The sequence below is a fragment of the Populus euphratica genome, unplaced genomic scaffold (genome assembly GCF_000495115.2).
Source record: "Populus euphratica unplaced genomic scaffold, PopEup_1.0 scaffold31.1, whole genome shotgun sequence".
In the NCBI taxonomy this organism is placed as follows: domain Eukaryota; kingdom Viridiplantae; phylum Streptophyta; class Magnoliopsida; order Malpighiales; family Salicaceae; genus Populus; species Populus euphratica.
This window is the reverse complement of record NW_011499850.1, coordinates 1,352,344-1,366,963: the sequence shown is the minus strand read 5'-3', so window position 1 is coordinate 1,366,963 and position 14,620 is coordinate 1,352,344. Positions and strand designations below refer to the sequence as shown.

Here is a 14,620-nt window from a genome sequence, read left to right as displayed (position 1 = left end):
AAATAATTCTAAAGGGCACGTCTACTGTAGTTTTGCCTGAGAAAATACTAGGTGATCCCCACTTGCATTCATTTTTGTGTACGATCAACAATCAAGTGACTGTAGAATCATATATGTGGATCCACGGTGAGCCGGACTCTTCCTTCTTCAACTAGTGAAATTATTCAATGCATTCCTGCAAATTACGTGCGTGAGGCCATGCTGCCAAGTGCAATCACCACGTCTTTCATATGCTTCACGTGTGTCGGGACTCACATGTGAAGCACGCACGCGGATGTGTAATAGCTTCAGTCCTGGAAATGGCAGCCTCCAAGCATGCACGCAACCATAGCATAGATTCTCCATTTGCCCTCATTCTTAAACTCTAAGCTTTCTGTATTCATGCCTGACGTAAATAAATACTGCTTTCTCTCGCTATGGCAACTGGTAGTGGTGCTGCTGGGGCTTCAGTACACTATCACAATGGTGGAGTTTCCACCTTTGCATTTTTTAATCTAGGACGGGGAATTGCCACACATTAATTAGCAGAAATGGTTGCTTATCTAGTGATCGTGGAATCATATGGATTCATGCTGAGCCGGATTGCAAATTTCAATGTTTTGGGTCCTTCTTCTTAAAAGTTAAAATGATTTAAGAAAATGAAAACAAAAAAGCTTTATAGATTTTTAATCGATTCGATTGAGCCACTAGATGATCTGAATTTTAAATTGAATCATATCATATTATATTAATTTTTTTTATTTATTATAAAACTCAAACCAAATCAAATTATAAGCGACGTAAAGTTTAATAACCAAGAATAAAATATTTATTTATATCATATTATATTAATTTTTTTTATTTATTATAAAACTCAAACCAAATTAAATTATCAAGCGACGTAACGTTTAATAACCAAAAATAAAATATTTATTTAAGAGTGTAATTGCAATTGTTTTTTAAAATATTTTTAAATACTTGAAAATATATCAAAATAATATTTTTTTTTATTTTTAAAAAATTATTTTTGATATTAACACATTAAAATGATCTAAAAACACTAAAAAAATATTAATTTAAAATAAAAAAATAAAAACAATTAAATTTTTTAAAAATAATTTTGAAACGTGAAAATAAACAAGAGTTAACATATATCGTTGATGTACTGTGATTTATTAAATTCCAAGCTTTATTATGTAAATATTAATTTAAAGTAAAAAAATAAAAACAAATAATTTTTTAAATAAATGTTAGACCTACACAAGTAATTGTATATTAGCATTTAATTATTGTTTTTTATAAAATAAAAAAATGATGTAATTAAAATAAAATGAATGAGAGAAAATAAAAAATAAAAATAAAATTGTATTTGATAATAACAAAGAAGAAAAAATGAATATTTTTATATCATATTTAGTTAATAAGGGATAAAAAAAAGAAAATGAAAAAAAATTGTTTTACCTTTGATATATATTATCACACTTACAGCGTCTTAAAATAATATATAAAAATCATTGTTTTTGCTTTATTTATAATAAGAATTAATAATTAATTTAAAACCGTAATTTTTCCATTCATCAAAATTAAGTTAAAAAAATTCGTAATTATCATAAAGGAAGATAATTCATTGCTAAAAAAGATGATATGTTTAAATTATGATATTCTCTCTCTTTTCGCTAGCAAGGAAAGTAGCTAGCTATACGCTTCTGTATTTTCAGCTTACTGAAGTAAAGACGTTGGTTAGTCAGATTGAAAAATCCACAAAATCTAATATGGAAATAATATGGAATCGACTATTGATGAAATCTTAAGGAGGAACGAGCTCGGATTTTAGAGGTAGTCTTGCTTGAAAATATAGAATACAGCACATGGATCCGATCATCACCTTGCAGTTCATGCGAGTAAGGCAAGCATAGCTTGAAAGCAAAATTGCTGATAGATCCAATATGTCGTTTTTCAGACCCAGATATTCATTTTCAATCAGCCTGCTTGTGCAGAACAGTAAGATTCAGAGAGACCGAAATCTTTAAAAGAATTGGGATAATCTTTGTATCTGAGACAGAGCAGCCCAGCTAGTATGAAATAAGCAACGATCAGTTCTTGACAAACATGCGTTCATACCAAGGATAGGGATAATCCCACAGTAGAATGCATACGAAGGATATAGGAGCCTGAGGGCCACACACATCCATGGAAGAGATGCTTCTTTCAGGAAATCAAAGGCCCAGGTACAGAGCTGTTTGCATGGAATGCAGTATCAACTAATCAAGCCCAGAATTCTCAAGGCGGCATTTGGTTGTTATATTGAGATAAAAGATACGAAGATAGTGAAGACAGAGAGGACATATCCTCCTCGTATACAAATAAGACATGCATGAAAACAAATTCCAATAAGCAGGTGCGATTATTGGAGAAATTTGCCTACCATTTCGAAAGCCAGCAGATATGCGACTCCAGCCCATCAAATACACCCATATAGATTGGAATGAACAGTTGAGCACCATACGGAGGTTAATAACCACCCTCTCATTTTAACAGAGAAAGGAAAAAGGAAAACAAAATCTGAAATTAAAACTGAAAATCCGAAATTAAACGGAAAGAATAAAAAAAAATGAAACAAACAGTATCTACTAGGATTTTTGAAGGCCTTCCCGATGTGAGCCAGCGAAGCAAGTTGTTCCTATAGAACAAGCCTGTAGAATCTCCTGGCAACTACAATAAGTATTTTGCTAGAGAAGAACTCTTATTCGGCTTACACCTAGTATATAAATATGTGCACCAGGCTTTTCACATGATCTAATTGCAACAAAGTTATATCTTACTTTTCAGAACTCGTTATATTACATGATTTACTGAGGGTCGCCCAGGCTGGTTTTAATTTTGAACTATCAAGGGAGTTCACCTTGTCAAACCTAAATGATCTTGTGAGTCAACTTGCAATTCAAGTAACCTAGACAAAATCTAAGGTAAAACCTTGTTAATTTTATTTTTTTGTTTCATTTTGTTTTTTTACTGTCCTTGTTTTGGATATAAAAAAACAATATAACGGAGTCAAGCTGCCGACATGAAAATTTAACTCGCTTAACATGGAACAGGCAAGCCGGACCTTATAACTATGCTTCTCTGCTGACAAGCATGAAGCTGTCTCCAAGTTATTCACCAAAGAAAAAGGGAGACAACATTCAGATGTGGAAAGGATGTTTAACATATGATCCTGGACATCAATAGTCAAACATTTGGACTTCGATATATGCAAGATCGATCTCTCATCTTACAAGACGGAGGGAAGAAGTGTCAGTCCAGAAACAATGTCAAAGAGCTTAATGAGATACCTATATTTGGTTTATATTGTTCTGAAAAGAAACAAATCTAAAATTTTCTACTCGGGTCTCAAGGGCCTCGGATATTGAAAGACCCTACGAACCAGGCACAGAATCTACAGTGGTACAGAATTGATAAAACTTGCTGGTATTGATTTTCAATCACAACGCTACATAAAGATTAAGAACAATTATTAAACAGAACCTGATGATCAATGGGAGCACCAAGTGGACAAATTTGACCAGGAGAGACCACCACTCTCACTTCTTCAGGACCTCTCCCAGCCATTGTAAGCTTACTGTCCTTTATTTCAAGCTGAGAAACAAAAACCAAAAGAAAGCTCATCGCAGCGAGAGAAAAGCCAGCATCTTTTAGTCAAGAAATGCCCCACCATAAACTCAAATCAAGAACACAGCAACAAAAAGTAAATCCCATAAAAACTTTCTACTGGATCAAGGCGCAGAATTATCAATAAAAAAACAGATCTTTAAACAAATTTTAGCAACCCGTTATAAAAAAACAGATCTTTAAACAAATTTTACAACCCGGTCAAAAGACAACACACATTATGACAAAAAAAAGTCGAGAATTTTACCTCATTCTCACTAGGCCAAGAAGAACCACTCCTTGTCTTCAAGTTTTTTTCTGGTTAATTTAATTGTCAATCAGAGGTTACTGGGTTTGGCTTCTTGGCCTCTGACTGGGAGAAACTATTTCTTTTGTTGGGCCAAAGTCTGATCGAGAGAGATTGCCTGATCACTTGTGGACAAAACGACAAAGTAACTGATTGTTGCTAACATCACGTTCATGGGTTATTATCTTCCTGTTTTTTGAAGAAAACTAGAGAAGTAAAATTTAAGGATGAAAACAAAAACTAGAGAAGTAAAATTTAAGGATGAAATTTTTTTTTTTTATTGATAAATAAGATGAAAAGGAATTTAATAAATTGGTGACAAAAACTGTCTTAGCTACAACTTTGATTTGACTAAATCTTAATTATTTATTCAAGAAAAAAATTATTTGTAGCTAAGTTCAAATACTTACATCTAAAAAGTAAGTTTTTATTTTTATTTTGATACGATTCTTTTTTAATCAAAATTTAATATTATTTTTAAATAGAATGCTCAGGCTCATTCAATATATTTATGAACTTGTCATCATTTTATATTCAAATTTAAAATAATAATATATAAAGTAAATTTATTTACCATCGAAATAACATCTCAGGTATTAAAAGGTTTCTTTTATATTGAATTGTTAAAATTATTTGATGTTGAGTTGTAGTCCCCACAATCTTTCTAATCATGAGATGTACAGTGTTTTTTTCTTAATTATTTATCGCTGGAGAATACAGACTTGATTAAAAGAATCTAAAATTGACAAGGTTAAAGTTTCACTCACCTGAGATAAAACTAAATTCCATACCCGCGTCATCTTGAAGGATTGTGGTATATTTGTGTGTTGTGATAGATTTATGAAAAAAATAAAAAAGTTATGTAAAAAATTATTGTAATTTATAATGTTTAAAAAAATATATAAAGTTAAATTATTAACATATTAATATTTAAAAAATAAAATGAATAAATTTTTTTAGAAAAACTCATAACAAAAAAAAACATACATAATAATCTATAATGTTTTATTATAAAATCTACAATTATAATTCTCAATTATCTCAATATTAAAAATAATAAAATCGATAAAGATAATTTTTTTAAAAAATCATAACAAAACAAAATTATATAGGGGACATTGTAACAATTCATTGTGTTTTAAAGAAAAAAACAACGAAACTAAGTTCCCAACCAGCTCAATATGAAAAAAATAAAATCCGTAAAGATAATTATGAAAAAAATAAAAAAATCATAAAAAAAACAAGTTGTGAAACACTGTAACAATCCACGGTGTTTAAAAAAAACTATAAAACTAAATTTTCAACTAGCTTCATATTAAAAAAAATCAACAAAAATAATTCTAAAAAAACAAAAAATATAAAAAAATATGGGAAAAATTAAAGTTGAATTCTCAACCAACTTAATATTAAAAAAAAAACTCAAGAAAGATAATTTTGAAAAAAAACATGTGTGGAAACATTATAGCAAAACAAAAATCACGTGGGGAAATATTATAATAATTTACAGTATTTTAAATAAAAAAGCTACGAAGCAAAATTGACAAAGACTGTTTTAGAAAAGAAAAAAAATTCATAAAAAAAGGTCATGTAGTGAAATATTGTAGTAATCCATAATTTTTTTTAAAAAACTAAATTTTCACTCAGATTAATATTAAAAAAATTGATAAAAATAATTTAAAAAAAATACAAAAAGAAGAAGACGATGACAATCCTAGAGGAGAAAAAAAAACAAAAAAAAGAAGAAAAAAAGCATGTGGGGTGGAAAAGCTACAATATTTCCTCATGTTTTTTAAAATATTAGTTAATTATACTTCAAAAAAAGGTTATATGAAGCAACTGTTTGTTTTTATATTTTAGAAGTATTTGTAAAAAATTTAATTTTTTTATTTTTTTCAAATTAATTTTTTTAGGTATTCTTATATTATTTTAATATGCTGATATCAAAAATAATTTTTAAAAAATAAAAAAATATATATTATTTTGATATATTTCTGAGCGAAAAATATTTTGAAAAAAAACTGTAACTACATTTTTAAACACGCTTTAAATATGTTTTTATCCGTGAGTTAGCCTCAAATTTGGTTATGAGTGAGTTAATTAGAGCTAACTCGAGTAAATTAAAAAAATTTCATGTTAGATTTTAAAAATAAAATAAAATAATATTATTTTAAAGAAAAATTTTAAAAAAAATTAATTGGATTTTAACTAGATTGGGTATATTTGTGTGTTGTGATAGATTTATGGGAAAAAACAAGCTATATAAAAAATTATTATAATTTATAATATTTTTAAGAAAAAAATTATAAAGTTAAATTTTTAACAAATTAATATTTAAAAAATAAAACGAACAAAGAAATTTTTGAAAAATATCATAACAAAAAAAAATATACATGAAAATACTGTAGCAATTTATAATGTTTTATTAGAGAATCTACAATTGTAATTCTCAACTATCTTAATATTAAAAACAATAAAATCGATAAAGATAATTTAAAAAAAAATCTTAACAAAATAAAATTATATGGAGGAATAATGTAGCAATTCATAGTATTTTAAATAAAAAAATAATGAAACTAAGTTCTTAACCAGCTCAATATGAAAAAAATAAAATCTATAAAGATAATTTTGAAAAAAATAAAAAAATCATAAAAAAACAAGTTGTGAAACACGGTAACAATCCACAGTGTTTAAAAAAAAACTACAAAACTAAATTTTCAACCAGCTCCATATTAAAAAAATCAACAAAAAAAATTCTAAAAAAAAATAGAAACAACACGTGAAAAAAATTAAAGCTGAATTCTCAACCAACTTAATATTAAAAAAAAAGCTCAAGAAAGATAATTTTGAAAAAAAACATGTATGGAAACATTATAGAAAAACAAAAATCATGTGGGGAAATATTATAATAATTTACAATATTTTAAATAAAAAAACTACAAAGCAAAATCGACAAAGACCATTTTAGAAAAGAAAACAAATCATTAAAAAAAGTCATGTAGTGAAATATTGTAGTAATCCATAATTTTTTTAAAAAAACTACAAAACTAAATTTTTATCCAGTTCAATATTAAAAAAATCAACAAAAATAATTTTAAAAAATACAAAAAGAAGAAGACGATGACAATCCTAGAGAAAAAAAAACATGTAAATCGCAAGAAAAAGGGGAAAGAATGGGAAAAAAAAAGAAATACAAAAAAAAAACATAAAAAAAAATATGTGTAGTGAAAAAGCTACAATATTTCCCCATGTTTTTTAAAGTATTAGTTAATTGTAGTTCAAAAAAAGGTTATTTAAAGCAACTGTTTGTTTTTATATTTTAGAAGTATTTGTAAAAAAAAATAATTTTTTTATTTTTTTAAATTAATTTTTTTTAGGTGTTCTTATATTATTTTGATGCGCTGATATTAAAAATAATTTTAAAAAATAAAAAATATATTATTTTGATATATTTCTTAACAAAAAATATTTTTTTAAAAAAACTATAATCATATTTTTAAACACGCTCTAAATATATTTTTATCTGTGACTTAGCCTTAAATTTGGTTATGAGTAAGTTAATTAGCGTTAATTCGATTAAATTAAAAAAAAAATATTAGAATTTTTTTTAAAAAAATTAATTGGATTTTAACTGGATTAATTTACAATATTAATTTAAGATTGATTTTTTTTTATCGATTCTTAAATTTGATTCGTTGTTGATTTTTTTATTGATTCTTAAATTTAATTCGTTGCTAAGGTTTAATAATTTTATATGTTAGTGACATCAAAACAATAATCATGGGGTGTATTATAAGAATCGCATTTTGTAAGATTGATAGACAACAACATTTGATTTATTTTATTTTATTTTTTGCTTTACATAAAAGCTAACAAGGACATTATGAGTTTGTTGCCCATGACATGAAATCATTGAAAGGACACTAAAGAAACATGTCTGTGTTTGGTAAACAGAGAATCCACTCTTCAAGCTCTGGAAAAGTTGTATAAATTTGTATATTTTGGCAAAAAGATATGTTCAAACTTTGTATTATACAAAAAGCGAGCTCGCATTTATCCAAAGTGAAATTACTCAGGAAAGATGTCTCTCTTCAACTTCTATTTTTCAGACATTTTCGGATGATTGGAGACAACTACGAGGATGAACTTAGTTAAGTCAAGAACACAAGGACTAGATTAATTATTTGAAGGTTGTACAAAATCTCCAATTCCAGTGGATTTAATTTTAACCGGTTTCTTTAAGCCTTGGGTGGGCTTCATCCACCAATGGGCCTTTTCTTGACCCGTGGGCTTTTGATAATTGTGTTTATGATTAATTTATTTTAATATCAAACCACTGAACAAGATAAACAACAAAAAAAAAAAAGTAATTTTAATATCAAACCACTGAACAAGATAAATAACAAAAAAAAAAAGAAGTAAGCTAGAATTGAATGTATTTTTATTGAATACACACAATTTATTATTCATTACAATAATATAATTATATTTTTACTTTTCCCAACCAAAACAAAAAAAAAATCAGTAGCATTAATTGGGGTGTTTTAGTCCTTTCAAATAATCTATTAGCCATTAAAAAATTGATGAGGATATAAGTATATTTTACCTTGTAAGATAGATTTTTTAAAACTGGATAAGAGGGATACTTTTTTCTTTATTTTAAAAATATAGTAAAATAACATCTTTTTTCAATTTGTTTTTACATAATAAAATGATATAATTATCCAATGAGTTATCTTTTTTAAAACTAGTTAAAAAGGTATTTTTATCTTTGTATTTAAAAAATACAGTAAAATAACACTTTTACTCCTATAATAATAAAATCAAAACATGTGTCTAGGAGCCTTTTGATTTTTTCACTCTTTTCTTTTTTTTTGTTATTACAATGTCACGGAAAGCAGTTTAATCTTTTTATACAAATTAATTACTAATTAAATGAGAAAATTTATTAGCAAATGTTAATTATGTGCTAGCACGTGAGCGGTACTTGTGACATCTTTTTATTACAAAAAATGCTTTTTTATGATATCATTAAAAATATTGTCGTATTTATTTTTTTTGTTAGTGTGGCATATACTTAGAGGTGATAGATTAGTTTCTGGCCAGTAAGATTTTTTTAAAAAAAATATTTTAATGTCAATTCCACTTGAATTGTGCTTATTTCCTATATCATTTATTTTATTAGTTTTCACCTTCCATATTAATAGGCTGAAAATTGAACCTTTTTTTTCACTATTGGAAAAATGTTTTTTCTCATGTTATCATAACTATTTCTTTGTTTTAATTTTTGTTTTTTGTTAACTATCTTAGTGTACTTCTTTATTATCTTATTAAAATAAAAATAGTAATTTGACTCAAGTTATTAATTTAAAAAATAAACATGTTTGTGAAACTTAAACCTTATTTTCTTACGAGGAAAATAACGCAGATAAGCAAATGGCATGCCTCTATATAGTATTCCACCAAATACCAGTAATATATATATATATAGAATTAAACCTCAAAACTTCTATTAGGAGCAAAACTGGCAGGTAGTATAATTCAGGTTAGATTTTTGGTTGAATTGTACAAATTATGAAACTTGGTATTCATGACCTGGTTTGGATCAGATTGTTTTAATTAAATTGGATAAAATATTGACCTTTTCAAATCCGATTAAATTGTTAATGATTCAATTACCAATTTCAACTCGACCAGGAACAAAATACTATCACTTGATGGCCTGACAACTCGGGCGCTTTTTCAAGTATCAAGTTTGATAGTTACAATTAAACCTTTTTTTCAAAAGAAAGAGAAGGGCAAATTAGTCCCAAAAATAAAGCCAAATTCTCTTCAAATTATACTAATTAGCATCTCTCCAACTCTCCCACTCTCTCTCTCTCCCCAGCTTGACACTAATCACTCTCACCTTCTCCGTAGCACCAACCCTCTCCCCCCTCTCAGCGACAATGAAGGTAAACAAGATCTGTCAGATTGTAAGGTTCAAGTTATTCATGCACCGTTGGAAGCTAAGGAGTCTTGGAAGCAAGAAAAGCAGCCACCAAGAATCAGGCTCATTGACCAAGAAAACACCACCAGCTGGGTATCTTGCAGTTTATGTCGGGATGCAAGAAAAGAGGTTCCTGATACCTACAAGGTTTCTAAACCTGCCAGTTTTTGTTGGGTTGTTAAAGAAAACAGAAGAGGAGTTTGGGTTTCAATGTAATGGAGGACTTGTTTTGCTCTGTGAAGTTGAGTTTTTTGAAGAGGTTTTAAGGTTGTTAGAGAAAGACGAGACCAGATTTGGTAAGTTTGGTTTGGAGGATTTTTTCAAGATTGTTTCTTGTGAAGTGGGTTTTGATTCTTGCAAGGAAACAACATCAGGTACTAGTCATGTTTTTACTCCATTGTTGGAGAAGGCTAGGGTTTAACTTCAACATTGTGGGTGCTCTTTTTATCTATTTGGAGGTTTTTTTTTTTTTTTTAGATTTTGGGCACTTGTATATTTTTTTTTCTTTTTTCTAAAATAGATAGTTTTTTGGGCTCAAACCATCCTTGAACCCATCATTCAATGGAGTTTGATGGGTTTCAATGAGATGTAGTTGAAGCTTTTTCCTTCCTCATTAATGTTTGCGCCTTTTCTGGCTTATTAGGCTAGGCATCGATCTGTTTCGATGATGCCAATGCTGCTGATCTCTTACGATTTTGGGAGCATTAATGTGTTAAGAGTGATGTTCTACTAATGATGATGATGATGATGATAAAATTTTAGAGTAATGAACTAAAGTTTTCTTGTGATGATTGATCTGTTTTTCTCCCTTCTCCATTTAATTTGCTGTTGTTTTACCTTCTTCCATGTCTATTATTTTTCGAGTTACAGATTCAGAACTTGATTGCTCTAAGCTTGGTGAGTCTTTAACCACTAATCCAATCCAAAATAGACCAAAATTTCAAAGATTTTTAGAGGGATTTTCTCATGCAATTTCAAGCGCAGTTTCTAGCCAATTCCTGAAGTTGGCTCTAGCTATGGTTGTTGGCTCTAAAGCTGAATCTCAAAATTGCTGATGAAGATAACTGTCAGAGTCACATGGTAGCAGAGGTTCAGGAGACTCCATTCAGATTTGAGAATCAACTAGTAATTGATTAGAAAACAACAGTCTTTCGAAGCTTAAAATAATGGGAAATTGTTTTGTGCTCTAGTCAATCACAGGCTTTGATTCTTCCATGAATATATTAAAGAAGACCAAGCTGCCTTCTCTTACTGGTTTTTTCCCTTCCAGTGCTTATGATAAAAGGTCACGAAAACTACATTAAAAAATTCTTTCAAATACCGCCCGAACATACTAGTTGAAACCATAGCTATTAAAAGAGATTTTGAGATGTGGGGCAAAGCATGTTTTTTTAAAAAAATTGTTTTTAAAAATTATTTTTTATTCAAAATTAATATTTTTAAATTATTTTAATATGCTGATATTAAAAATAATTTTATGAAAATAAAAAATATTATTTTATATATTTTTAAATAAAAAATACTTTAAAAAATAACTACATTCATCTCAAATACTCTCAAAACTTGAATAATCTCAAATACTCTCAAAACTTGAATAAGATAGTTGTGGTTATAATTAAAATTTGATTTAAATTAAATTTTATTTTAAATTAATTTTAAAAGTAATATTGCAAAACTTGATCAAACTATATTGAGACGTTACTGCATCAAATCTAATGAAAAATTTTAACTGTTATTTAAAATAATGTTATTTTAATATTGATGTAATAAATTCATAAAAAAAATTTAAAATCTAATTAATAGAGAGATGTGGGGCAAAGCATGTTTTTTTAAATTGTTTTTAAATATTATTTTTTATTTAAAATTAATATTTTTAAATTATTTTAATATGTTGATATTAAAAATAATTTTATAAAAATAAAAAATATTATTTTAATATATTTTTAATTAAAAAATACTTTAAAAAACAACATATTCTCAAACACTCTTCAAATTTGAATAAGATAGTTCACGTTGTAATTAAAATTTGATTTAAATTAAATTTTATTTTAAAAGTAATCTTGCAAAACTTCATCAAATATTGAGGCTTTACTGCATTAAATCTAATAAAAAATTTTAATTGTTATTTAAAATAATATTATTTTAATATTAATTCAATAAATTCATAAAAAAATTTAAAATCTAATTGATAATGATTAGAGTTATATTGAAATTTGACAAAGTGTAAACCATGTTATTAAAAAAATCAATTTATTTACTAAAAATAAATTTTATTTATATATTTGAAATTTTTTTCATTCATTAATTTTAAAAATAGTTTTTAAAAATAAAAAAATAACAATTTAATATATTTCAATATAAAATCATTTTAAAAACTACCATCGTCGCATTCTTAATCAGCGGAACTGGTAAATCTCAATAAATAAAATTAAGAATTTTGAAAAATATAAAGAGGGCCCCCAACATGAGAACTTGTGGTCGTGAGTCATGAGATGCCCACTGTTTCTGGCTGTGATCGTTTTCTGGTGCAATAGAATCTTCTTCAAAGTGCCAGGTACAATTGTACAAACCTTACACTTGCCTGTCCTTTCTTGTCATCCTTTGAATTATTATTATTATTTTTTAACCTATCATCTTGTCATGGACAAATAAATATATGCATGTTGCTTTTTATTATTTCCCCTTTCTGTGCTCCAATGTCTACTTTATTTGGTCGTCTAGAATTGCTGACATATTCGTACACCATTTGCATGCTTCCCCCCGTGTTCCTTCTGGTCATTTGGCGTTAAAATTTGCTTGTTATATTCCCAGTTACGCCGTACATGTTTTTTATTTTATTTTTAAATATTTTTTGTTATTAAAAATTTATAAAAAATAATCTTTTTACATTTGGCGTTAAAATTTGCTTGTTATATTCTCAGTTGTGCCGTACTTTTTTTTTAAAAAAAGATTTTTTGTTATTAGAAATTTATAAAAAATAATCTTTTTATATGAGGACATTAAAACTATTAAAAAATTAATATTTTTAAGATTAAAAAACAGATCAAACCATAAATTCAAACACTTCTTAAAAGAAAAAGAAAAGAAAAGAATGTTGTTTTTGAATCAAGCAAGGCAAATATTATTATATATAGTCATTGTTAGCAAGGACGACGAAGGTGGATCGCGGTTTCGGCGAAGATAATGAAATAATTCATTTTGTGGGCTACGTTCAAATTCAAAAAACAAATTATAAATTATAAAAATTATTTTTTAAAAAATTATTTGTATGGGGCTACGTTCAAATTCAAAAAACAAATTATAAATTATAAAAATTATTTTTAAAAAAATTATTTGTATAAATACATCAATTTAGTTTTTAATTATTTGTCCAAATCAAACAAGAATCCACTCCAATGCTTCAAAGTCGCCTAAAGAATATACTCTAACCATCAAACATTAAAGTTAATTTGAAAATAATTTACAATAAATTTTTTTATATTAATATCTATTAGGTTTCTTGAAATAATATATGCACTGAAAATTATAAATTAATTTTTTTTCTAGAAATCCTAGGGATCATGTTAGGTAAATTTAAAATTATTTAGGTTTATGTGAAATTGTTCAAAAACTAGATTTTCTTTTTGCCTTTGATTACTTACTTCAAAATTAGATTATTATAAATTATAAATTATTTAATTATTTGATATTTAACATCAATTCATATGAACTATTAATGAAAAATATCCTAAATATTTTTTTTTAAAAATAATTATTATATTTTAGAGTGCCAATTCTTTTTTATTTTTTTGTATTTTAGGTATTTACGTTATGTACTCTACTCATCTTTTTCACATCATGTAAAATAAAAGACATGAAATTCTATTTATAGGAAAATTTAAAAATTTTATAAATATCAAAATATTAATTCGCTTCTCACATAATATCACAATTATTATTTTAGGTTATTTTTAGAAATTTATTCAATTAAATCTCTATTTGATTTTTCTAACTTTAAAATTATAATTCATTATATAAATTACACCCTAATATTTAATTTTTAAAAATTATTTCAATCAAGTCACACTTAATTAAACATTTTAATTTATGATCAATAATTTTTATGTACGTTACTTATTACTTATTAGGTCTTCTAATAAGTTTTCTCAAGTATATATCACAAATTTAAATATAATAAGATTAAATTAATTAATTTATTATTGATTTGATAGTTGATTGATTTGTATTTAAAGATCAAGTATAATATCTAGTAACATATCATTATCCTTAAAATATTAAGAAAATAATTAATAATTTGACTTAATTTTTTAATGATCAACTTCTCAATGCAATTATTATCCATTCCTAAACAATATTTTAATTTATACATTATAGTATGGAGTTAATCTACTATATTAAATCATGTTTGTTATCAGCATCATAGTTATTAATTTTTTAAATAAAATTTAAAATTATTTTCAAATTTTATTCCACGTTATATAATAATTTACAATTAATACTATTTGATGAGAACATGTGGAATATTTTTTTTAATTCACCAAGAGTAATGGATCATCTCTTCATTATTTAAATATTTTTATATAATTTATGTTATACTTAATATTTTTTTATTTGTTACTCTTTATTAGAATAATATGTAACATCATCAAATCACTATATTTTATATCATAGATTTTTTAAAATTCAATTTCATCCAATAA

The 14,620-nt window shown here is 26.1% G+C and overlaps 1 protein-coding gene and 1 long non-coding RNA gene across 2 annotated transcripts; one reads left to right on the top strand and one right to left on the bottom strand.

Moving 5' to 3' along the window:
* Nucleotides 1-1,807: 1,807 nt before the first annotated feature.
* On the bottom strand, nucleotides 1,808-4,112 carry LOC105120989 (uncharacterized). Its single transcript, XR_841456.1, has 3 exons — nucleotides 3,896-4,112; nucleotides 3,505-3,615; nucleotides 1,808-1,964 (listed from the first exon to the last, which is right to left on the bottom strand). It is a non-coding gene; the product is annotated as an uncharacterized LOC105120989 (long non-coding RNA).
* Nucleotides 4,113-9,879: 5,767 nt separating this feature from the next.
* LOC105121313 (auxin-induced protein 6B-like) lies at nucleotides 9,880-10,341 on the top strand. The gene has a single exon (XM_011019907.1). It carries the CDS (start codon nucleotides 9,880-9,882, stop codon nucleotides 10,339-10,341), a length of 462 nt encoding a protein of 153 aa, XP_011018209.1.
* Nucleotides 10,342-14,620: the final 4,279 nt, after the last annotated feature.